Source organism: Oryx dammah, unplaced genomic scaffold (assembly GCF_014754425.2).
Source record: "Oryx dammah isolate SB20612 unplaced genomic scaffold, SCBI_Odam_1.1 HiC_scaffold_28, whole genome shotgun sequence".
Lineage (NCBI taxonomy): Eukaryota > Metazoa > Chordata > Mammalia > Artiodactyla > Bovidae > Oryx > Oryx dammah.
Window position 1 is genome coordinate 28455146 of NW_024070212.1, and position 26641 is coordinate 28481786.

The 26641-nt window shown below is 37.6% G+C and overlaps 1 protein-coding gene across 2 annotated transcripts in view; it reads right to left on the reverse strand.

The window, feature by feature from the left end:
* The window catches only part of MAGI3 (membrane associated guanylate kinase, WW and PDZ domain containing 3), a 252719-nt gene that overhangs the window by 94275 nt on the left and 131803 nt on the right, over positions 1–26641 (reverse strand). For both annotated transcript variants that reach the window (XM_040231001.1, XM_040231000.1), the window contains exon 2: positions 16973–17089. In XM_040231001.1, coding sequence (XP_040086935.1) covers positions 16973–17089 — 117 coding nt within the window. The remainder of the gene's footprint in view (positions 1–16972; positions 17090–26641) is intronic.

Genomic DNA, 26641 nt, shown 5'->3' on the forward strand with positions numbered 1-26641 from the left:
CTAGTCACCAAATCTGGTTGATTCCATCTCCTAAACACCTATAGGATTTATATACTTGTCTTCATTCTCACATCCACTTAATCCATATCAGTATCAATGGGCTGTATTGTTGGTCTCCTGAGCTCAACCCTGTCTTCATTTTAGCTACAGACCTTAACCAAACTGCAATCAATGACTTTTCTAAAACCATCTGAGCAAAAAACCTCTAAAGCTCTAAATGGTTCCCATGATCCTTGATATAAAATCCAGGTTCTACCTCTCCAGCTTCTTTCTTGCCTCACCCCTTTGACATTCTAGGCTTCAGCCATAATCAATTTTTTTTTTCCAATTCTTTTAATGTTCCTTGCTTATTTCCAAGGCCTTTGCCAAGCCATTCTTTTCCTTGGAAGACTTCCTATATCCTTTCCCTCTTACCTCAGTTAACTCCTACTCATTCTTCAGCTTCTGAGAAAGCTTCTTTAGAGAACTGTCCCATCTAAGTATGGGAATATGCAGTAACCTTATCTATTTGGTTCAGAGCAATACCCCAAGTCTCTGCACAGTGTAAATCCCATAGCAGGCACTCAATAGAGATAGTTGTCAGATAAATTAAGTAAAATTTTATACAAATGTAATCATCACAGGCCCTGGAAATATGCTATCATATTATAAATTAATTCATGGGAACCTATTAATTGCTTTTACATTCTATTTTGTAATATGAAAAAACCCCACAATGATGATGAATGGTAATAATCTCAGAAAATAATGATTAAGCAAACATTCTAAGTAACAAAGACTGTTGCATTTCTTTATCTGTTTTACATCACAGAGGATACAAAATCTCTAAAACATAACTTCCCTTTTCAACATTTTTTTTCATATCAAATTTTTGTTTCTCATATACTGATTAAAATTACATTGTTAGAGTTCCCAAATTCACAGCTTTCAGTTCCACATTAGGTAAATGTTAATCTTAGAAAGTAAATTCAGCAATTAAATTTATGATTAGCAGCTATGATAGATGGAAAACATGGCCACATATTTTACACCTCCTCCTATCAAGAGATGGAGCCTGTTGCCTCACCCCTTGAATCTGAACTGGACTTATGGCTTGCTTTGAATAACTTAGTGTGATGTTGTACAAGTTCAGGAGTCTACACCTCTGTCTTTGCCTCTTTGGAATGGTCCCACCACCATGTACAGATGTCCAGACAAGACTACTGAATGATGAGCGGGAATCCCATCCAATAAACAGCACTAAGGCCCAGATATGAGAGAGGCCGGTTTAGCCGCTCTAATCCCAGCTTAGCTGCCAATGACCAGCCACATGAGTGGGTCCAGATGAACTCAGCAAACTCATGAAATCCTGAGAAATCATACATAATAGTTATTTTAAGCCATTATGTTCTAGGGCAGTCTGTTATGTAGCAAAGGCTAATTGAAATATTATCTAAATAAACTCTATATAAACATAATGACTATATAAAATCCAATTTAAAAGCAAATCATACTAAAGATAATACTATTTTATTTTTTTTAAAAAAAAGCACTGACCCAAGAGGCAGGAACAACTCCGCATTTTAGTCTAGGATAATCATTAGTGGTAAAATTTTGAGCAAGCACTTAAATCCCTCTGGGCTTGGTTCTCTTTCTGCAAAGTCGCACTGAGCAAGATGGCGATCATGATTCTTTCCATTAATGAACATAAAATGTGTGATTCCAGCATATATATTTCCAAGACTTACAAAGTAGCTTGAATGTTAATTCTCTTTACAAATGTATTATACATTTTCACTTCTTCCCCTTCAAATAATGTACTCTCATATACATAAAAAGTCTTCTACCTTCCCCTATCCAACTCCACTGCCCTCAGCACTCCAAAAATTTACCTTTCTACTCTTGATACTCTCCATACACTTAATGTAAAGCTTTGTACATCCCCTCTAATCAACACTGTATTGCTCCTTTTTACATAAAAATTCCTCCAGTTCTTCTTCCTCAGTGTCCAATTCCTCTCCTCTCATTTTCTCTTGAGCATATTCCAATCAGATAACTGCCCCAACTGGTCCCATGAGACAATCTGTGCATCAGAAGTCTCCACTTTGCTTAAACCAAAGGTCAAGTGTCAGTCCATAACCTGGCAAATCAAAAACCTTTGACAAAACTGATCACTCCCTCCTTTTGCTGTTTTATTCTGAAATGTACAGAAAAGTACATAAAACATATATATAAAGTTTAGTTCAGTCGCTCAGTCGTGTCTGAGTCTTTGCGACCCCATGAATTGCAGCACACCAGGCCTCCCTGTCCATCACCAACTCCCAGAGATCACCCAAACTCATGTCCATTGAGTTGGTGATGCCATCCAGCCATCTCATCCTCTGTCATCCCCTTCTCCTCCTGCCCCCAATCCCTCCCAGCATCAGAGTCTTTTCCAATGAGTCAACTCTTTGCATGAGGTGGCCAAAGTACTGGAGTTTCAGCTTTAGCTTCAGTCCTTCCAATGAACACCCAGGACTGATCTCCTTTAGGATGGACTGGTTGGATCTCCTTGCAGTCAAAGGGACTCTCAAGAGTCTTCTCCAACACCACAGTTCAAAAGCATCAATTCTTTGGCGCTCAGCTTTCCTCATAGTCCAACTCTCGCACCTATACATGACCACTGGAAAAACCATAGCCTTGATTAGACGGACCTTTGTTGGCAAAGTAATGTCTCTGCTTTTGAATATGCTATCTAGGTTGGTCATAACTTTCCTTCCAAGGAGTAAGTGTCTTTTATTTCATAGCTGCAATCCCATGCAGAAATAAACTCTAAAAATCACCATCCGCAGTGATTTTGGAGCCCCCAAAAATAAAGTCAGACACTGTTTCCACTGTTCCCCCATCTAATTCCCATGAAGTGATGGGACCAGATGCCATGATCTTCGTTTTCTGAATGTTGAGCTTTAAGCCAACTTTTTCACTCTCCTCTTTTATTTTCATCAAGAGGCTTTTTAGTTCCTGTTCACTTTCTGCTGTAAGGGTGGTGTCATCTGCATATCTGAGGTTATTGATATTTCTCCCGGCAGTCTTGATTCCAGCTTGTGTTTCTTCCAGTCCAGTGTTTCTCATGATGTACTCTGCATATAAGTTAAATAAGCAGGGTGACAATATACAGCCTTGATGCACTCCTTTTCCTATTTGGAACCAGTCTATTGTTCCATGTCCAGTTCTAACTGTTGCTTCCTGACCTGCATATAGGTTTCTCAAGAGGCAGGTCAGGTGGTCTGGTATTCCCAACTCTTTCAGAATTTTCCAGTTTATTGTGATCCACGCAGTCAAGGTCTTTGGCATAGTCAATAAAGCAGAAATAGATGTTTTTCTGGAACTCTCTTGCTTTTTCAATGATCCAGAGGATGTTGGCAATTTGATCTCTGGTTCCTCTGCCTTTTCTAAAACCAGCTTGAACATCTGGAAGTTCACGGTTCATGTATTGCTGAAGCCCGACTTGGAGAATTTTGAGAATTACTTTACTAGCGTGTGAGATGAGTGAAACTGTGTGGTAGTTTGAGCATTCGTGCATTGCCTTTCTTTGGGACTGGAATGAAAACTGACCTTTTCTAGTCCTGTGGCCACTGCTGAGTTTTCCAAATTTGCTGGCATATTGAGTGCAGCACTTTCACAGCCTCATCTTTTAGGATTTGAAATAGCTCAACTGGAATTCCATCACCTCCACTAGCTTTGTTCATAGTGATGCTTTCTAAGGCCCACTTGACTTCACATTCCAGGATGTCTGGTTCTAGGTGAGTGATCACACCATCATGATTATTCAGGTCGTGAAGATCTTTTTTGTACAGTTCTTCTGTGTATTCTTGCCACCTCTTCTTAATATCGTCTGCTTCTGTTAGGTCCCTACCATTTCTGTCCTTTATCGAGCCCATCTTTGCATGAAATGTTCCCTTGGTATCTCTAATTTTCTTGAAGAGATCTCTAGTCTTTCCCATTCTGTTGTTTTCCTCTATTTCTTTGCATTGATCGCTGAGGAAGGCTTTCTTATCTCTCCTTGCTATTCTTTGGATCTCTGCATTCAGATGCTTATATCTTTCCTTTTCTCCTTTGCTTTTCACTTCTCTTCTTTTCACAGCCATTTGTAAGTTTAAATAAAGTTTATTAGTAATAAGCAGTAACAAAGCAAACTCATCCAGATGAAAAAAGAGAACATTACCAGGATGCCAAAAGCCCCCTCGTATGTCTCCAATCACAAATCTCTCCCTCCCTCCACCCCCAATGTGACCATCATCTTTATATTTGTGATAATAATTTCTTTTTTTTTTATTTTTAGCAACTGAGTAATGCATTTCTGAGCAACATAGCTTAGTTTTGCCTGCTTTGCAACTTGATGGGATTCTAATCATACCACATGCATCCTTTTGTGTCCACATCAATACTTACCATGCTTTTAAACTTCTGCCAACATGTTAAGTATATAAAGGTATCTCACGTTGTATTAATGTGCAACTACTTTAAAAGATTGAACATTCCTTTTCATATATTTACTAGCCATAGAGATTTCTTCTGTTGTAAAGTGGCTGCTCAAGTCTGCTGCTTCTCTGTTGGGCTGCCTATCTTTTTACAATTGTAGTTCTTTTTTTTTTTAATTTTTAATTTTTTTTTTTTTTTTTTTTTTGCAACAGGATCCGGTTTATTGCCTTGGAAGGGTGGTCCTGAGAGTGGCAGGTGCCACCCTGTCCCGGGTGGAGGGAGGGCCCGAGGGCCATTAAGGCCAGTGGCAGGAAAAGCGGGTACAATTGTAGTTCTTTACATTCTAGATACTACATTACTTCATCAAATCTAAGCAATCAACAGCTTCTAAAATACACCATTATTTTAGCCTAAAAAAGAAAAAAAAAAAAAACCCTGGCAATTATAATTGAAATATTTCACATATTGCAATATGCATTCCAATTGTTCAGTTCAGTCGCTCAGTTGTGACCGACTCTTTGCAACCCCATGAATCGCAGCATGCCAGGCCTCCCTGTCCATCACCATCTCCCAGAGTTCACTCAGACTCACGTCCATTGAGTAGGTGATGCTATCCAGCCATCTCATCCTCGGTCATCCCCTTCTCCTCCTGCCCCCAATCCCTCCCAGCATCAGAGTCTTTTCCAATGAGTCAACTCTTCGCATGAGGTGGCCAAAGTACTGGAGTTTCAGCTTTAGCATCATTCCTTCCAAAGAAATCCCAGGGTTGATCTCCTTTAGAATGGACTGGTTGGATCTCCTTGCAGTCCAAGGGACTCTCAAGAGTCTTCTCCAACACCACAGTTCAAAAGCATCAATTCTTCGGTGCTCAGCCTTCTTCACAGTCCAACTCTCACATCCATACATGACCACTGGAAAAACCATAGCCTTCACTAGACGGACCTTAGTTGGCAAAGTAATGTCTCTGCTTTTCAATGTTCTAATTGTAGAGAGGCTAAAATGTGAAATAATTGTGTCTCAGCACTGCAGTCTTTTGCCAGATATATGTGGTTGCAAATGGGGTGTTTCTGCTACAGAAATATGCTTTGAAATATGCTTTCTTCAAATAGTGCTTTCTGAAAAATCAGACACCAAAAATAAGAAAAGCTTACGGAGAAAACAGGATAGGGTTGATCTCTCAAACTCTACTGCAACTCAGTAAACGGAGCACTAGTAAAGCCAATAACAATCCCAATGAAAACTATTAATACAATTTAGTCGATGTTATGTTCCTAATAAAAAATACTAGAGTAAATAAAATACTTCATCTTTAAAATTTTCTGAGAAAAGGTAGCTTGACAGAAAGGTACAGGGGGTTGAGGACACTGAATAATAAAGAAAAGGCAAAAGGTACAATCAATAATTTTAAGATAAAGTACAAGTTCAAATTGAGAAAAGAGGCCAAATTGAGGTGAACAGGCATCATACACAGTAAAACAAAAGCAACATTCAGCTATGTTTGTATATTCTTTGTTTACTTGCTGCTGCTAGATGATACACAAGATTGGCTAGAGAAAATGAAATAAGAACCAATGTAACTTCTCAGTTCAGTTGACATCATTCTCCTACCTACTTACCTGCATTATTAAAACAAATGTTGCAAAACAGAATCTTCTCTCACTGTGATTTCACCTTTTTTTCTTTTTTTTAAATAAACAGTCCTTTGATGATAGAAGTTTTTCATTTTAATGAAGTCGAATTTATCAATTGTTTCCTTTAGAGCTAATGATTTTGTGTTCTGCTTTAGAAATCCTTTCCAAGGCCACGGGGGTATTCTACATTCTTTTTTAAAAAGCATTACAGCTTTGCCTTTCACACCTAGTACTTTAATGTACTAGAGCTTTTTTTTGTTTGTTTTTGGTTTGATGGGAAGTAGTAGCCCAATTTCCTTTTTTCCCCAAAATGCTTATTCAACAAGATTTATTGAAAAAAATCAGTATTTTCCCCTCTAATTGGCCATGGCACTCCTGTCACAGGAATCCTATACAGAAAGGCCCATATGAGACTGAGTGTCTACATCCCATTTACCTACTTACCATTCCTGCACCTTTATCACAGTGTTTTAATTATTATATTGCTGTAATAAATCTTGAGATATAGCAGGAAAAGTTAACTTGTTTTTTTTTCTATTCATAGCCTTTCTATATAAATTCTAGAATCAGATAGACTAAAAATGCTGAAGTTTTTATTGAATTAGATTGAATCTATTAATCAACTTGAGGAGAACTGAAATCTTTACCATATTGAGTCTTTACTCCATGAACAAGAAATCTCTGTCAAAATATTTAGATGTTCCTTAATGTCCATTAATTTTACCTTATAGAAATCTTTACCCTTTATACTTAGAGATGAATTAGGTATTTCAACTCTTTTTATGCTATGTTTATGCTATACATGGTATTTTTCTACAAATTTTCATTTTTTAGTTGTTGATAGTATGAAAGAATAAAATTATGGGAGCTGATTTGGTCACTTTACATAATTTATCTATAATAAAATTGACTGATTCTAATGGCATAATTTGCCTATAATGCAGTTCACTGATTCTCGTGATAGATTCTATGGATTTTGGGAACCATCACCCCCAAAAGTCTCCCTGCACCCTTTTGCAGTCTCCCACCCAATGGCAGCCACTGACCTGCTGTCACTATAGTTCTGCCTTTAATAGGTGCTCACATAAATGAAATCACACATTAATTTGATTTCAGTAGTGGTTTGTGTCTGGCTTCTTTCACTTTGCATGGTGTTTTTGAGATTCATCCAGTTTGTTGTTCAATATCCTTTTATTACTGAGGGGTATTCCAACTCCACTGTATAGATACACCAAAATTTGATTATGCATTCACCACTGGTGGACATTCAGGCTATTTTCAGATTTTAGATACTATATAAAAAGCTGTTGTACAAGTCTTTGTGTAGATTTCTATTTAAATTTATGTTGGGTTAATGCCTAAGAGTAGAGTTGCTGGGTCATATGATAAGTGTATGCTTAACTTTCTAAGAAAAAATCCAAAGTAGACATACTACTTTGCATTCCCACAAATAATATATAAGAGCTATAGCTGTTTTACATTATTGTTTCCATGTAGGAATTCCTTTCTGGAGATTCCTGACAGATTTACTTTTTCTAAATCCCAAGAAAAATGAATTGAAAGGGAAAATGAAGAGGAAAAAATATATACTTCTACTGTGAGAATTCAAGCTTAATAATTTAACATAGAGACGCTACTGGTTTGAAAGAGTCTATTGATATCAATTGAAAGCAAGAGCAGGAAACACTGAAAGCAGAAAGAAATGTTACTGCTGACATTGCCAGGGACTACGACAAAAGCATAGGGGAGAGCAGCAGTCACAATCTCTCCATCAGTCTTACCTGCAGCTGTTCCCATGCTGCAAGTGTGGGGTCAGGGCTCTGATGCTAACAGTGGGTTGTTCTTACAAATATAACACTGAAGGCCAGATAAGACCCTAAGTTGGCAGCTTCAGCATGTTTCTGTGTAATGTTTTTAACATTGGTCAGGGCATCTGAATGTTACCTGAACACTATTCAACAATGTTCTCTGATATTTTCCTCCGTTTGATATTTGCTACAAGTTGCAGAGCTTTGTAAGTAAGAGAAGTGCAAGAAGTGAATGCTGCTGTAGAACACTTCAGCCTGAAATCAGAAACGAGTCTACAATCTGAAGTAAAAGCAACATAGACTTCAGTGGCAAAAATAATCGGGGCAAGAAAACAAGTACTTTCAGCATTAAAAAAGGAAACAAGCTTCTATGAATGATCAGTGCAAAATGAAATATTTTTTCCTACGTCTGAATATTTGTTACCAAAGATGAAGGCGATCAGATAATGCAACTGATACTTTATGTGCTTCAAATTTTCATTTCAGGAGTGCAAAATTCAAATATTAAATATGTATAGTATTATCTTTCAAACTTTTAGATGATTTTTATTTGGCACTTATTTTGTGTTAGTGTTCATTCTTTTAAGACTTTTTTTGTTAGCAAATACCTGTATCAGGCTGAGACCATTTACAAATGTTATCAAAATCATATTATATTAATTTTTAATAATATTAAACCATTTGATTTTATGCTGTCATTTTCTCTCTTTAAGCACTTGGTACACTCAGGAGAAACCATCCCACACCTCAGTGTTCAGAGCCATTATTACAGCTCTAATGGTCAAGTGTAGCAGTCACTAGGGTTCGCAAACTATTTGGCTCAACTGGTACTTCGTCACAATCAGCCACAGGTTATACTAAGATTAAATGACGATATCACTTGTCACAAATTATCAGCAACCTGCTTCCCACTGGAAGGAATTTGTCTCTGTGCTCAAGCCCAAGTACACATCCAAAAGCAATCTTAAAACCCCTTCTTGGAGCATCTGTCTCCTGGGACTGCTACCAGTACCAATCCTATAACAGCCAGGGTCCAAGCAGGAGGAAGAAACTAGATGGTAACTGGAACAAGGACAACCTAACGTAAAGAATTATTAACTATTTATAAAGAATTAACTAAGGTGGACTGAAAGAGAATTCTAAAGAGTATCACCCTAGAGTTGAACAAGAATACCCAAGTAAGGAAAAAACTTGGAAGAAAGAGATGCTCTCAAAGTCTGAGATTCAGACCTTTTTGGAGAAGGTGCATAGCAGCCCACTGGATGGTAGAAAAGTTTGCTGGGTTGCCTTGGGACAGAGCTGGTTCACTATCAGTGAGTTGAGGCTAGTGGGCAGGGTCTGCTGGAGTACCAGTGAAATTCACCAGCAAACTGCTCTGAGTGGAAGGGACATGCAGCAGGGTGTTTTGGACTTACTAGAAAATCAGCTGAGAAACCGGCTGGGCTTGCTGGAAACCCACTGGAAAAACATTTGCAAGAGATTTTGCTGAAATCTGGGGAGCCTGCTGGGTTCCCCACAGAACTCATCAGGAAACTGTGAAGAACTCAGCTGGCACATTGGTGGAATTTATGAAGCCACCTATGTGAGCCTGTTCCTGGACTCACTGCTGGGACTCCCCCCACTCCTACCCCTCACTCCCCTCCCTACCCCACCCATGTGGACCGCTGAACTTGCCCCTGGGTAGGTGATTGCTAGAGTGCTGCTGAAACTGAGTATCTTTTGGCAGGCAGAAGCAAAAAGAAAAAGGCACACTGAAGCCAGGAAAAGAAGACATTTTTCCTCCAGTATCCTTCCTACACCTTCTACTGATAAAGCTCAACGTTGTGCCAGATGGTAAGGAGAAAATGTGACAACATCATAAGTAGGCAAAAAGAGTAGATTTGAAGCCAAGAGGCTGTGAGTAATAAACTGGCAGACTAGTTTTCTGAGAGATTACATCATGGACTCAAGTTGAATTTTTGTCAAATGTTTTTTCAGCACCTATGGAGAAGATGATATGGCTTTTCTAGTTGGTTACTATATTAATCCTCACATGTTACACCAACCTTGCATTCCTGGGACAAATCTCACTTGGTCAAAATGTATTATCCTTTTTCTATATTACCATGTACTGATTTGCTAAAATAAAGGATTTTGAGCCTATGTTCATGAAAAATTTTGGTCTAATACTCTTAATGTTTTCATCTGGCTTTAGAATCAGGATAATGCTCAGATCATGGAGTGAGATTGGGAAATGTTCTAATTTTCAGAAGAAGCTGTATAGAATTGGCATTATTTCTTCTTTAAATATTTGGAACAATTTACCAGTACCATCTGGGCCTGAAGTTTTCTCTACGGGAAAATTAAAAACTACAAATTTCATTTCTTTAATAGATACAAGGCTGTTCAGTTCTTCTATTTCTTCCTGAGTGAGCATTGGTAATTTTTGTCTTCCAAGGGATTTATACATTTCATATGAATTGTTGAGTTTACTGGCATAAGTAGTTTAGAAAAGTCCTTATTATCCACTTAACCTCTGTAGGATTTTTAGTGGTACTCTCTCTCATTCCCAATAATGTTTATCACTTCTATTAATCTTTAAGAAGCAGCTCTGACTCTCACAGATTTCTCTCTATTGTTTCTCTATTTTCTAGTTTATTGATTTCTGCTTTTTATTATTTCCTTCCTGCTACTTAATTTGGGTTTACTTTGCTCTTAAGGTAGAAATTTAGATCATTGATAGAGATCTTTATTATTTTCTAATGTTAGTATTCATTACTATAAATTTCCCTCTAAATACTGCTCTAATAACACCCCACAAATGGATATACTGTAGTGAAATGTGTGATACCTTGTAATTTTTCCTGTGGCTTATTCTTTAACTCACAAGTCAGTCAGAAGTGTAGCAATTTAATTTCCAAATATTTGGAGATTTTCTATATATCTTTCTGTAAATGATTTCTAATTTAATTCTATTAGGATCAGAGAACATATTTTACATGATTGAAATCCTCTTAAATGTACTGAATCTTGTTTAATGGTCCAGAATATGATCTATATTTGTATATGTCCCTTGCGCACTAAAGAATGTATATTCTTGTGTTGTTTGATGGCATGCTCTAACACGTAACAGTTAGGTCAAGTTGGCTGAAAGTGTTATTCATGTTATAATCTTGTTGATTTTTTGCTTACTTTTTCTAAAGCAGGTATTGATATCTTGAATGTAATTATGAAGTTTTCCATTTTAGTTCTCATTCTGATATCATTTCCATTCCATCTGAAGAATTTTCTTTACTATTTTTTATAGTACAAGTCTACTGGAGAAAAATCCCCTCATCCTTTTTTTTATCTCAAAAAAAATTTTTTTTTATTTTTAAGAATATTTTTACTGTATACAAATCTAGGTTGACATCTTTTTCCTTCCAGCATTTTGAAGATAACATTTGATTGGCTTCCAACTTGTACTGTTTCTGTTGATAAGTCTGTAGTCAATCTATATTCCCTTGAATGATCTCTTTTTCTGTCTGCCTTTCATATTTTCTCTTTATCACTGGTTTTCAGCAATCAGATTACGATGTACACTGACTTTTTTTTTAATGTTTCTACTGCTTGAGGTTTGTTGATACTCTTAGATCTACTGGTTTATAGTTTTCACTGAACCTGGAATGTATGGATGTGAGAGTTGGACTGTGAGGAAAGCTGAGCGCTGAAGAACTGATGCTTTTGAACTGTGGTGTTGGAGAAGACTCTTGAGAGTCCCTTGGACTGCAAGGAGATCCAACCAGTCCATTCTGAAGGAGATCAACCCTGGGCGTTCTTTGGAAGGAATGATGCTGAAGCTGAAACTCCAGTACTTTGGCCACCTCATGCGAAGAGTTGACTCATTGGAAAAGACTCTGATGCTGGGAGGGATTGGAGACAGGAGGAAAAGGGGATGACAGAGGATAAGATGGCTGCATGGCATCACTGACTTGATGGATGTGAGTTTGAGTGAACTCCAGGAGTTGGTGATGGACAGGGAGGCCTGGTGTGCTGCGATTCATGGGGTCGCAAAGAGTCGGACACGACTGAGCGACTGAACTGAACTGAACTGAACTGAACCTGGAAACATTTCAGCCACTATTTTTTCAAGTATTTGTTCTGCTTCCCCCACTTTGGCTTGATAGCATGCCATAGGTTGATATGAAGAGATCAGTTACAGTCCTGTTCTGTCTGTAATCCAAGGTCTGAAAACAGATGTTATAGATATCTTGCCCAATTATTTACGATAAGAGGGTAAACCCAGTATGAGGAAGTGCTTTGTGGCAAAAGTAGAACTGTCCCTTGTCTCTCTCACTGTTTGATTGCTTTTTAAAAGTTCACTTTTGTATTCTGTTTCCTCTCCATGTTTCTGTTTGGTTAATTTATTAGTGTTAGGTCTTCCAGTTCACCAGTCTTTTCTGTTGCAGTTTCTAATCTGCTAGGTTAAACTCATCCAGTGAGTTTTTGAAGTTCCATATAGTTCCTTTTAAAAATGTGTATCTTGTTTTATCTTCATTCTGTTCATTTTGTCCTTTAAATCCTTGAGCATATTTATGAGATAACTTTAAAATTTTTGGTATGGTCATTATCTGTGTCATTTCTGTGTTTTGTTTTGTTTTTTTCTTTAATCAGCTCAATTTTCTTTTAATTATGGGTCACTTTTTTTGTTTGTTTTTATGCCTAGTAATTTTTAATTAGACACTAGACATTATGAATATGATGTTATTCAGTGTCTAGATTTTTTTTGTCTTTCTTTAAAGAGTTCTTATCTTTCCCCCTTTCCCTCCCTCTCTTCCTTTATTTTTGCTAACTAGATAAGTTACATGCATATTCACTTGATCCTTTTGGGACTTTTTAAATTAAACTTTGTTAAAGTGGGTCTAAATCTATGGGCTCTTTAACACTACTAGTAAGCCATGACCCTTATGGGGTCTCTGCACGCAGGTTGGTTAGAACTCAAATTACTCTTGGCCCTGTGTAAGCTCTGGGAATTGTTAACCTTACAGCTCACAGAGAGTTCTTTGCCTGCTTTGTGAAGTCACGTTCTCAGCTTAGTATTCAGCAATAAATCGAAGAAGGTACATATGCAGTTTGCCTGAGCTTTCTTTATATCTCTTCCTCTCTGATACCCAGCCCTGCAAATTCCTAACATCTCAGAATTCTTGAACACATATTTCTGTACCCTTAACTCAGAGTCTGCTAAACTCAGCTGAGGCTCTTCCTCCATGTGTTATAGCCTCAAAAGTGTCTCCAAGCAGAAAGCTGATGAAATTACAGGATTCTTTTGTGTGCAATCTCCTTCCTATTCCCTTAGGGATCACAGTTGTGCTCTGTGAAATGCCTGACAACAGTAGAAGTCTCTATCATTAATTTCGCTGTTTAAATTGTCTCAGGTTTTGTCAGTGGGCACCCCTACTAGGTGGCTTTTCTCCTAAATGTTCCTCTGATATGTTCCCAAAATTTTTTAAAGATACTTTCCAGTACAACTGGACGTTCCAACCTCACCTTGCACTTTCCTTACTCTAGGCTAGGAATCAGAATTTTTCTCCAGAAAGACCTGGTATCTTTTAGTAAAGAATCACATTTAGAGACCAGATGTGACCATCCAATTTGCTAACTACTACTGATGCATAATGGTTTCTAGATTCTTGGAAGGGTTTTAGACAGTTCAATTTGTAAGTTAGAAGTTCCTATTAGAATCTGAAATGACTATAGCTGTTTGGAACTTATGAATTAAAACAAATAAACTACAGCTCCTTTCTAGGGCAAAACCTCACACTGGGGAGAAACTGCAAAACTAGGACAATAAATGTAAGTTAAAAAGAAGATTCAAGTAAAAGTGGCAGAGGGCAGCAGAAAGTACAAATACATATTTTTATTAACTTGCTTTAACAAGGAAAGAGGAAGCTCTAGAGCTACAAAACTAAAAATGCCGCCCTGAGAAACCCCATGCGGGCAAAATACCAAGTTACTTATAAGGGAATAAAGCTCAGATTGTGTTCAGATTTTTTTTTTTTTAAGAGCAATGCTTTATGCCAAAAGACAATTAGATAATTAAGACAGGACAAGAAGTTATGAGCCAAAAATCTCATATCCATCCACACAAACTTTTAAAGTATAAAGATCACAGACAATTGATATAATGATTCTGTGAACCCTTCATGGAAATCTGGTAGAGAACAAGCTTCAGACAACCAGAATTATTGAAGAAATGACAACATAGGGTTGGTAGTTTGGTTAAACATGTATCTAAGCATAGAATGGAGAATAAATGATTACAAAGGGGAAAGTGCAGTACATAATGGTTGCTTGCATTACCAATATAGATACAGATCCAGGATCAAAAAACAGGGAGGATGTGGAAAGAATATGCAAAGGAGAGTAAGCTTGCTGATTACCTTATATTTGTGGGAATAAAAGATAGTACCTCAGGTCAGATGATGGGAGAGGGAGAAGGAAGGATGAAGAAATGACTGTATAATTTTAGTATTGCTCATAGTAGGACCAAATAAAAGGCAGGAGGAACAGAGCACTATATAAAGGTAGCCATTAGAATAAAGATGTAACGCTTCCTAAAAAGAGAGATCAAATGAAATAGATTACACAGTGAAAGGGTTTTTTGTATAACAGACTTGCATACAGGAAAAATGGGGATTCCCAGGTGGTGCCAGTGGTGAAGAACCTGCCTGCCAGTGCAAGAGGCCCCTGGATCAGGAAGCTCCCCTAGAAGAGGGCATGGCCACCCACTCCAGTATTCATGCCTGGAGAATCCCACGGACTGAGGAGCCTGGCAGTCTCCACTCCGTGGGGTCACAAAGAGTTGGACATGACTAAAGTAACATAGCACGCACCCACACATATAAGTAAAACAGGAAAACATGACAAAACGGGGGCTAAAGATATCACATCAATAAATATAAAGTTTCACACTGGCTACAAAATATAAAAACATGACAAAACTGAGATGAAAGGTATTTGATCAAGTCAATAAATATGAAGTTTCACACTGGGTACAAAGTTCAACACTATTTATAAAACACAGATTCAGAGAGATAAAAGAATAGGAAGATTTATTCTTTTTGGCAGATTCTTTACCATCTGAGCCACCAGGGATGCAGAGTGAGATTCAGAAAGATAAAAGAATTAAAAGATTTATCAGGCAAATGCAAAAAAGGCAGGACCTGCAACTCTGAAACCTGATAAGGTAGATTTATAGGAGGACAGCATAGATAAGGGGTCATATTCTAAAACAAAAAATGTTATACCATGTTAAAAAGTCTAGACTTTTTAAAGTAATAAATAGGACCCTCTGAAGGATAAACTACAGATGTGCAAGAATCAGACGTGCCCTAGGTATGAGTCACTATAGTTCAGTTTGTTTCTGTTACTTGTGTTTGCAAATAATTTCATTTTATATACTTCTATATATCTAAAAACCTCATAATACCATAGTGTTATTAACTTTAACCAGAAAAATGATTAAAAGTTTGAAATTAAAGTTTAAAAAACAAAAAAATCAGACGTATACTTTAAAGATGGACTAGACTGAGGTGACATGGGAGGCAAGGGATGCAGTTAGAATGGGGCAAGGGGACGAACACTGCTTGAGTATCTATTTCAGATCAAATGGTTTGCAATTACACTCAAACTTTAATTCTAATAGCTATATGAAGCGAGCCTTATGACTTCATATTTTATACATGGAGATTCTGAAACCTTAGGAAGTTTAAGTAATCTGCCCAAGTGAACCAACTAGTATAATGCTAGAATCAAGATTTTGAAGTCAGTTTTACTTAATTCTTTGCAACTACATAATGGATGTAAGAGTTGGACTGTGAAGAAAGCTGAGTGCCGAAGAATTGATGCTTTTAAACTGTGGTGTTGGAGAAGACTCTTCAGAGTCCCTTGGACTGCAAAGAGATCCAACCAGTCCATTCTGAAGGAGATCAACCCTGGGATTTCTTTGGAAGGAATGATACTAAAGCTGAAACTCCAGTACTTTGGCCACCTAATGCAAAGAGTTGACTCATTGGAAAAGACTCTGATGCTGGGAGGGATAGGGGGCAGGAGGAGAAGGGGACGACAGAGGATGAGATGGCTGGATGGCATCACTGACTCGATGGATGTAAGTCTGAATGAACTCCGGGAGTTGGTGATGGACAGGGAGGCCTGGCGTGCTGCGATTCATGGGGTCACAAAGAGCTAGACACGACTGAGCAACTGAACTGAACTCAACGGCAAATTTTTGTTGTTGTTGTTTAAAGTCTAAGTAAGAAAGAGGGAGAGTCTAGTGCAGAGAGATAGGTATTTCAGAAGCATAATTAGGAAGGCTTGGTGATGAACTGGACATTGTGTAAGATTAAATAACAAGATAAAGATATAAAGAATTACAGAGACGGTGTAAAAGCTAGTATCCACAAGGAGTTACAAATATACTGAGAAGTAAAACAAATCAGAATGTCCTTAGGCCCTTTTATTGTTTACTGCTTTTCTTCTTCCCCAGACCTACACTAATTAAACCAAGTTTACATGATTTATTATGTGCTTAAAAAAAAAAAGCCAAAAACACAATTACAACAACAATCAGCCCCTATGGAAACTATTAAAACTGGAATGGATACACCAACATCTAGGTAAAAATTCAAAGGCGGCAGCCACTGCACGCTTCCTCCTGTTTTCCTTTGGGGAAAGGGCAGATTTTAAAATCAATAATATCCTAATAATTAATATAAAATGTTTGTTCTCAGTATTCAAGCATGGAGAGCAAAAAAGTCTTAACTGCACAGGTTTTAGAAATTGATTTATAGGGGGAAAAAATCTAGTTAGCAACATGTACATTTATATCATTAAATTCTTAAAGTCTAATGAATTTTTTTTAAGTCACAATATAGAATCTGCTTGTTTTTCTATTTTTAAAAACCAAACCCTTGAAAGTCCTCTGAAAAATTTTCTCTTTATCTAATTTTTGTTTCATTCCAGTGCCCCAACTTAATCTTCACAATTTCATATGAGATTCTCTAGAGAGTTATTTCTAGGTATTTGATTAAATAAAGATATCTTGGCCACATTTCTTTGACTCTATCTTATACTTACATGGAATGGTTCTCAAGTAGAGATTATCTCTGATCACTTGCTGCAGTTTATGGTCAATTGATCCTTTCTGAAACTGAAGACTCAGGTAATGTCGCAAATCTTTATTAATGACTTTGCCTACAACAACAACAACAAAAAACACAAGACAAAATAAATAACTGTTAGGTCTCCAGTTAAATATCAATGCTAGTTAATGATTACCCTTAAACCATTTAGCCATAAATAGGATAAAAGAAATCAGAGTATTTAACTCAAAATAACATAACTATACCAAACTATTGTAGGTACTATAATTAAAATACACACCTGTAATATACAATGTGGGCATAATTTTACATGGCAAGAGAGGGAGGAGGTATAGGTCAGAGAGTATGACAAATATCCAAGGTAATTTCATTCAATCCCATGACTTTAAGCACAATCCATAAAGAGGTAAGTTTCAAATTCTTATCACGTCTCTATCCCTGACCTAACTCCACCAGACTCCAAATGCATCAAACTCCTTCATCTATATTGCAGATAAATAAGCACCTCAAATTTCAGATGACCAAAATGGAACTCTTAATTCTATCCTCTCCCATTACATTTCTCTCCTCTAATCTTAGAAAATCACCTCCTCTGTCTTAGAAAATTACCACAATCCTGCTGAAGCTGAAGCTCCAATACTCTGGCCACCTCATGCAAACAGCTGATTAACTGAAAAAGACTGTGATGCTGGGAAAGATTGAAGGCAGAAGGAGGAGAAGGTGACAGAGGATGAGATGGCTGGATGGCATCACTGATTCAATGGACATGAACTGGGGCAAACTCTGGGAGATGGTGAGGGACAGGGAAGCCTGGCGTGCTGCAGTCCACTGAACAACAAGAACAACAATCCAGTAGAACAAGCCCCAAACCTAGAAGTCAGCCTCAATTTCTTCTTTTTACTTCTATCCCTCAATGCAATTAATTAGCCATTTTTGTCAGTTCTCCCTCCAACACATATCCCGTAACTGCCTACTTCTCTCTATTTCCATTGCTACCACCCTAAGCTAATCCACCATGATTTCTCACCTGGAATTCTGCAAAAGCCTTCTAATTCATTCCCCTGTACCCATTTTTGGTTCCTTCCTGGTTCCACCATTCCCAAAGAAGCCAGAATGAGATTTTAAAACGTAAGTCAGATAATCGCTACTCTGTTTAGAGCCACCTAATGACTTCTTGCTACTCTTGGAATATAATTCAAACTTCTAAACAGGACCTAGCAAGCCCTACATGTTCTAGCTCTGATGATCTCGAACCCAAACTCACCCACCCTTGCTCCTCTCAAACTATGTTCCGTCCACAAGTCCATCTTTCTCATCTCTGATAGGCCAAATGGGTCCTATTCAGAACCTTCTGCCTGTCACTAGATGCAACAGGCATTCTCTGTCCATCTGTCTGACTCTTAGATACCACATAAATGAGTAAGAATGAAAGGTTTCTTCCTTATTTGTGGGGAAAATAGGAGATTAAAAAGAATAATATTAGGAGTATCAAAGAAATATTAGCAGAAAAATAGGGAGCTGCAGAAATCTGGCAACAGTGAATTTGTAATAATGGTTGAATTTAAAATGATTAACAAAGCAATACAAACACTTTTCATTAGATAAAATTTCAGTAACTCAAAAAGAGCAATGCTAAAACAAAACAGATTATGTTACTGAATAAGAAATGACTGGTTGATTAAAATATACACTTTACTTCAAACAATATAGTCATGGCCAAATTAGATAATTCACAAGGTTACTACAGATCGGTTCATTCTTTCAACTGTTATTTCATAACATAGCATTTCTAATTCTCTCTTTTCTCACATAAATAAATATACATAACCTGTATGAGAGAGTACTAAAATAAGCAGAATATCAGAATGCTTCTAAAGTTTGGAGATAACATTCATGTTCTAAACTAATAAACACAAACCAAAAAGTCCCTGTTTTGCATTGTTAAAAATAGATACCGAGGAAGGGGGAAACCTTGCGATCAAAGAAGAAAACCTGAAGGGTGTTTACAAGGATAACACTGAACAATCTGTGCTCTGAGGCTGCTTCTCTCAGGACATTTAGTGGCCCCACCAGCCAAAGTCCAATTCAGATGGGTTCATATTATTTCGTTTTTTAAATTATAGTACTTAGTCATTGCTGGGTAGAAGAAAAACCCAATTCATAATCAGTACTCTACAGTCACATTGCTTATTGAACAAAACCATACCCAATTACGAGTTTATTAAATATTTTAAAACTAGGTAAAAACTGTTTTGATCACATTGCAATAATCACTATACAAAAGCTTTGGTGGATTGTTACATAAGTGCTTGAAAGTGTTTAGTGATGTTTGTGGGGGTTTGGCTAGGGTTTTGACTAGACAGAGAACGAATCAGTTTTTTCAACCTAAAATAAATTATATAGACTTCAAAACCTGCTATCCAACATATTTTCAAAAATAGATTTAATCTAGATAAAGGATAATGCCTGTTTTATTAAAGAAGACAATCTGAGTAAACATTTTTTAAATTCAAGGTTTAAAAAAGTTTTTGAAGCTTTACTGTAAAATATGGCATGACTCAGAGAGATAACTATAAAATGCTAAAAACTCACATTGAGTTTTAATCTACCAATCTATAAAAACAACAGCCATTGAATTAGATGTAATTAAAGACAAAACCATAATAAAAATTATCAATCACAAATTACAGCATGAGGGGCTCTCAACAGGGGAAATGAATTCAATTCCTGTTTCAAGGGCCCACAAGATCTTAAGACTGAGAGAATCTGTAAAGCAGAAAGAGTTAAAGAATGACACCTAGATTTACCAGAGTAAGAACTGCTTCCTAATCTTCACCCTCAACTTCTATGGGGACTCTGGACGCAACACTGGGATGAACAGTTGCAAAGAAAAGGGTAAAGTACAATTTCATAAATGGGATATTTTATTTAAAGTATGAAAACTATTCAAAGATGTCATCACACTTCTCTGATGTTGGGAAAAAATATTACAAACATCAGTAAAATGTCAATGATAAAAGATTAACAAATTATACAGATTGGCATTCTTTAAAATTAATAACAATTAATAATAAAATATATTGGATATAGCAGTCATCGTGAATGTCCTTATTTCAAGAAACCAAAAAAACTTTTGTTAAGGGGATGGAATATTATGCTTCCCTCTTTGATGTAGTTCCAGGAAATTTGTTTTGTTTTGTTTTTTTAAAGTACAAATATCCTAAATAGGCAGGTGACTATGGAATTAGCACAAAGCCAACAGAAACATTAGCTCACAGAGACAATGGAGAGATTATCTATATTACTGAATTGTATATGAACTTCTGCCTTTGTTTTTTACTTGACATTTCAGGAGTATAAAAAACATCTATTTGGGATTAATGCAGTTAAACAAATGAGAAAAAAAGATTGTTCATAACTGCACTTTTACTCAGCCTTTGCTTCAAAGTGCTAAGACTATTCTTTGACTTTTAAGTGATTTATAAGTCAAATTGATTTATGAAACTTAAAAACAGATCTATAAATCTTACAAATACAGCTTAGGAGAGGAAAAGTCTATAACTGAACTCTCAAATCACATGAATAAATCCATAATCAAAAGAACTCATGACTCAAATTCATACTTTCTGAATGTATGCCATTTAATATTCACTACCATTACTCTTTAGGGGGCTTCCCTGATAGCTCAGTTGGTAAAGAATCCGCCTGCAATGCAGAAGACCCTGGTTCAATTCCTGGGTTGGGAGGATCCGCTGGAGAAGGGATAGGCTACCCACTCCAGTATTCTCGGGCTTCTTCCCTTGTGGCTCAGCTGGTTAAGAATATGCTCACTATCCGGGAGATCTGGGTTTGATCCCTGGGTTGGGAAGATCACTTGGAGAAGGGAAAGGCTACCCACTCCAATATTTTGGCCTGGAGAATTCCATGGACTGTCTTTGGAATGAAATTCCAAAGACACGACTGAGTGACTTTCACTTTCACTTTCTTCACTCTTTAAGGAATCATTGTATAGAGTCATTGGTTATTATTTAGGTAAACACTGTGGCATGCTGGCATAGGCCATGCAAGCAGCTGTAAACCAATTCAATTGCCAACATCTTACTGTCTTTTCCATAAATATTGTCTAGGAGACTTTGTCAATCACTTGCCAAAGTCAAGATATGAGAAGTCTTTACTACTGTCTAATCCAGTAGTAATTATACAACTGAAAAGAAGAAAGAAATGAGGTCAGTTTGGCAGGTCTATTTCTTATATATTTGAGTTGATTCATGGAGATCTTCCCATTCTTCTCTAAACACTTCCAATATTTTATTAATTTTATTGTTTACAATCTCTTCAAATGTTGTCAGAGCTTAAAGTCGGGGAAGTAGACTTGCATTTTCACAATCTACGCCTTTTTGGAAACTGGAACATTTGTCTCACTTCAGTCTCTTGGTACTTCCCACATTCATGGTTTCATAAAGAATACTGACAATAACCCTGAGATCACATCTGAGAGTCCCTTTAACTCCTGGGAGGGCAACTCAACTATGTCTTGAAAATTTAGTTTCATTTAAAGTGAATGATATGTTCATGATCTCTTCATCTTGCTAAAATTTAGTTTTCCTCACTTGAAGTTGTTTATCTTTTACTGTTGGAAAGTAATTCTTCCAGTTCTAGACTACAGACACAAAGTAGAATCACATAGAACTGATTTCTGCCTATAAAGAACTAACAATAACCTCTTCTCACAGTAAGCCTATCTGTTCCTTCTCATTGCTCTTGCTCCAAACACAAAATTAAAAGCTCTTTGAGCTCTCCAAAGTATCTAAACTCCTTGTGAGCTTTGGCAATTCAGGAAATTCTTCAATGTTTCTTGGTCTACTTAGCACTCTACAAATGTGATTATGTGTTCCATCTAATTATTAATCATATACATCTTTTTAAAATCTTGAGCTGCTCAGAACATTCTTTGTACCTATAAGAATTTCATCATATAACTTATCTTTTAGAAATTGCTAGTCTTCGAATCACACCTATAGATGCCATAAACTTAAAAAAAAAAAAAAATCTGTTTTCCTCAGAAGCAAAGTACGGGCATAACCATGTCCCACTCTTCCTCTTTACTATGATGACTGTAAGATAGCCTGGTGAAATTCTCCAAACAGTTCAATCCAACTAGCTCAACACAAATGATGTTACTCAGTAGTCATTTCCCATTAGACCCAGATTCAAGAGCAAAGCATTTCATTGCTTCCTCTACCTCCTAAGCTCTATGAAATCAATGAAAAAGACACATATAAGCTTAATTCCAAACTGGATCCTTGGTTAAAGTCAGGCATTTTCTAAGACAAAATAAGCCAAACTGCAGTCCACTTGTTTGTGAAACTGTAATCTTCTCTAGAGAATCAGTATCTATATATTTCATAGTAAAATACGTTCTATAGCACAAAAGTTATTTAAAAATATCTTATACAGTTATTAAACATAGAAGTTTGTCAACTATCTTAAGGGGAAAGCCGTGGTTTTACAGATTTAATCCCAGGATCAAGCACATAGAATGTGTGAATCAGCTTAATTTTATATTTTTTATTGTTTATTTCACGTTCTCCACCATCAAATACATGAAATTTTAGAATACTCAACTAATAGAGTGTTCAATAGTCTATACAAAACTTTATTTCAAACTGTGCTTCTTAAATAATGAAATTAACCTTATTTGGACACTCTTAAAATGCTAAAATAAATTCTTCACTGATACAGCAAGCTCCATGTCTTTAAAAGTAAGTTTTAATGATAGTTTTTAATGCCAATTCCTCAAATTATTTTCTTTGTTAATGTGTTTAAATGTGTTCATAAAATGGTATCTAGCTATCCTGAAATACAAAATGAGGCTAAATTTTTAAAAGTCTACTGTCTTCTAGTTCCACCAGGGATAGCAAGTCTAGAGGTGGGGGGAAAAAAACCCAAACCCTTTTTATGCTTTTTCTGAATAGAAGATGTAAGAATGAAAAGAAAATGAGAAATAGAGAACAATGATGACCAGGACTGCTATTTTATAATGATAATTATTATATTGTACATATATGCTTCCCTGGTGGCTCAGCTGGTAAAGAATCCACCTGCAATGCAGGAGCCCTGGGTTCAGTCCCTGGGTTGGGAAGATCCCCTGGAGAAGGGAACGGCTATCCACTTCAGTATTCTGGCCTGGAGAATTCCATGGACTGTGTAGACTATGGGTCACAAAGAACTGGATATGACTGAGCAACTCTCACTTTCACATATATGCTATTCATTTTCACTTAGGCCTCATGAAAATTTTAAGGTAATATTATTATTATTACTATTTTATAGGTAGGGAGCTGAGGTCTATAGAGAAGTGACTTGGCCAAGGTTATATCACTGGAAGTAGCCAACCTGGGATCTGAACCCAGTGAAGGTGGCTCTAGAATCTGAACAATAAGCACTGTGCTAGAATACCTCTCTCCCTCCCTTTTTTCCATTCATCCACCTACCTACCTATCTTTTGCTGAATTTTTCCTCTTGTATAAAGATATAAGAATACAAGCTTAGAAGACCATCTTTCATAAGAGCTCACTTTTCCTAAAACAGACACATTTATTGTGTAAAAAAAAAAGATTTACTGAGCCCTGGGATTTCCTGAAGCTCTTAGGGGTAAGGCAGTGAATGAGAGTGCACCCAAAGGAACTAAAAGTCTCACAGGGATGATGAACACTGAGAAAGAAATTTCAGACGTGAGAGCATTATGGCTGAGCCACTGTGGGAATCTAGAGCCTAGATCCTAAGTCTAGGGAATCTCCAAAGATGTCACTGAAGAATTGCACTGGGGCTGAAAACCGAAGGATAAAGAGGAGACGACTAAATTTTAAAAAAGGAGGGGGGTGTTGGTAGAGTGAGTGGTACATGTGAAGGCATTTACTTGAGGTGGGAAAGAACACAGTGCTGACAGGAACTGAGAGAAATCCAGTATAGCTGGTTCTTAGAAAGTGAGGAAGAGTTCACACAAGCTGAGACAAGAGTTCCAAGGGCCAGCGGGTTGACTAGAACCTTGTAACAATAACTTAAAAGAACTCCAACTAACTCAGGTATGACACCTAGGCCCTTCATAATTGCTAAAGCCAACAACTTGCAGATGTATTCTTACTGGCCACATCTACATTTCATACTTGCGTCCAAATGCCACCTTGTTATTTCTATTTTCTGTAAGAGCATATTCAAAATTATAAACTTGGGTGATCCTTACCAATATAACTGTTTAAGTATGCCACTCTCATTACAGGCAAGTGGAACCTAATGCATTTTTAAAATAATTTGTATAACTAAATTCTTATTCTGTCCCAAATTTGAAAAGCTCTAAATCTTCTGGAGAACCTCTCCTGAACCACTTCAGTGTTCTGGCCCGTTTTCAGAACCCTTCTGAGTTATAGTATGAAAAAACACAGACTGACGAGATCAAGCAGTGTTGCTGTCTTCTGCAGAACCTGCTTCTACCTCAGTAGTTAGGAAAAAGTTTCCCACTCACAGAGGGCACATTCTTTTTTTCCTCAGCCTTTTAAGATACTATTGACATATATGTAAGTTTAAGGTATACATGTGACCATCTGATGCATGCATATGGGCACCAAGTCACTTCAGTCATGTCTGACTCTTTTCAACCCTATGGACTGTAGCCCACCAGGCTCTTCTGTCCACGGGATTCTCCAGGTGAGAATACTGGAGTGGGTTGCCATGACCTCCTCCAGGGGATCTTTCCAACCGAGGGATAAAACCCACGTCTCTTATATCTTCTGCACTGGCAGGCAGGTTCTTTACCACTAGCACCACCTGCGAAACCTGATGCATGTATATATTGCTAGACAACGACCATAACAAGGTTAGTCTGCAACCCCACTTTCTCACATACTTACCATTTAATGAGTCTACAGTGATAAGATAACAACTTTGACATGTAATCTGGTATTACAGTCATCACGCTGTACATTAAAACCCCAGAACTTAGAGACCTTGCTGCTGCTGCTGCTAAGTCGCTTCAGTCGTGTGTGACCCCATAGACGGCAGCCCACCAGGCTTCCCCGTCCCTGGGATTCTCCAGGCAAGAACACTGGAGTGGGTTGCCATTTCCTTCTCCAATGCATGAAAGTGAAAAGTGAAAGTGAAGTCGCTCAGTCGTGTCCAAATCCTAGCGACCCCATGGACTGCAGCCTACCAGGCTCCTCCGTCCATGGGATTTTCCAGGCAAGAGTACTGGAGTGGGGTGCCATTGCCTTCTCCACTTAGCCACCTTAGGGCTGTATGTTTGTACCCTTTGACCAACATCTCCCCATTTTCCCTATATCCAGCCCCTGAAAACCACCATTCTGCTCTTTATTTCTATGAGAATATGAGTTTCCATCTCTATTACATTCTACATGTAAATGAGAAGATACAGTTTTGTCTTTGTCTGCTGGAGGTCACATTCTTTGTATTACAAGCTAGGGCAGGAGTACACATTAAAATGGGAATGTCCATTCTCCACTGGCTCCTGGAAGCAGTCCTCATAAACACATTGGTCAGAATTCATCTACTGCCCTGGGTCCTACATCACTGACAGTTTAACGTCAAGTTTGCCGCTGCACACTTGGTTCTTGCCCAGCACACCCTAGAAAAGTTTTCTTTTCTCCCTCCCTTTCTTTCCTTCCTTCCTTGATTATTATTTTTAATGCATTTACCATCAGAAGAACCGGGAGCACAGCTAAAGAAAGAACTCTTTGGTTTGCTGCTGCTGCTGCTAAGTCACTTCAGTTGTGTCCGACTCTGTGTGACCCCATAGACGGCAGCCCACCAGGCTCCCCCGTCCCTGGGATTCTCCAGGCAAGAACACTGCAGTAGGTTGCCATTTCCTTCCCCAATGCATGAAAGTGAAAAGTGAAGTGAAGTCGCTCAGCCGCGTCCAACTCTTCTCGATCCCATGGACTGCAGCCTACCAGGCTCCTCCATCTATGGGATTTTCCAGGCAAGAGTACTGGAGTGGGGTGCCATCAACTTCTCCGCTCTTTGGTTTAGGTAGTCTATATATCTGAAAAATCCCTAACTACACCAAACTAAATATACTCATCCCTAGTTCCTCTGTCCATGGGGATTCTCCAGGCAAGAATATCGGAGTGAGCTGCCATGCCCTCCTCCAGGGGATCTTCCCAATCAGGATAGAATCCAGGTCTCCTGCATTGCAGGTGGATACTTACCACTTGAGCCACCAGGGAAGCCCAAAAGTCAAACACTATTTACAACCTGTAGAATTCAACATTATACAGCATTGAAATTGCTTCATTATATTCACATTATGTATAAATAAAACCCATTATAATGCTATATTCTTTTCTGAAAAAAAAATTTTTTTTCAGTGTTTTTGCTTAAATTTTTTGTTTAAGTAAAACAAGGATTTCTGTGTAGAATGTATTTCCAAATAACAATCATTTCTCTAAAAAAATTCTGATGCATGGCCAGGGATCTGAGTTATAAATAAAAAGTTGGTGGCCCAGAGGAAAATGCTGTTGTGTCAATATTTCTTCTTACTTCTGAGGCATCATGTCCTACCCTTCTAACCTCCAGATCCAACTCTTTCCCCTACTGGTTTCAGTTTTGTATCTACTCCACCTGGAGCCCC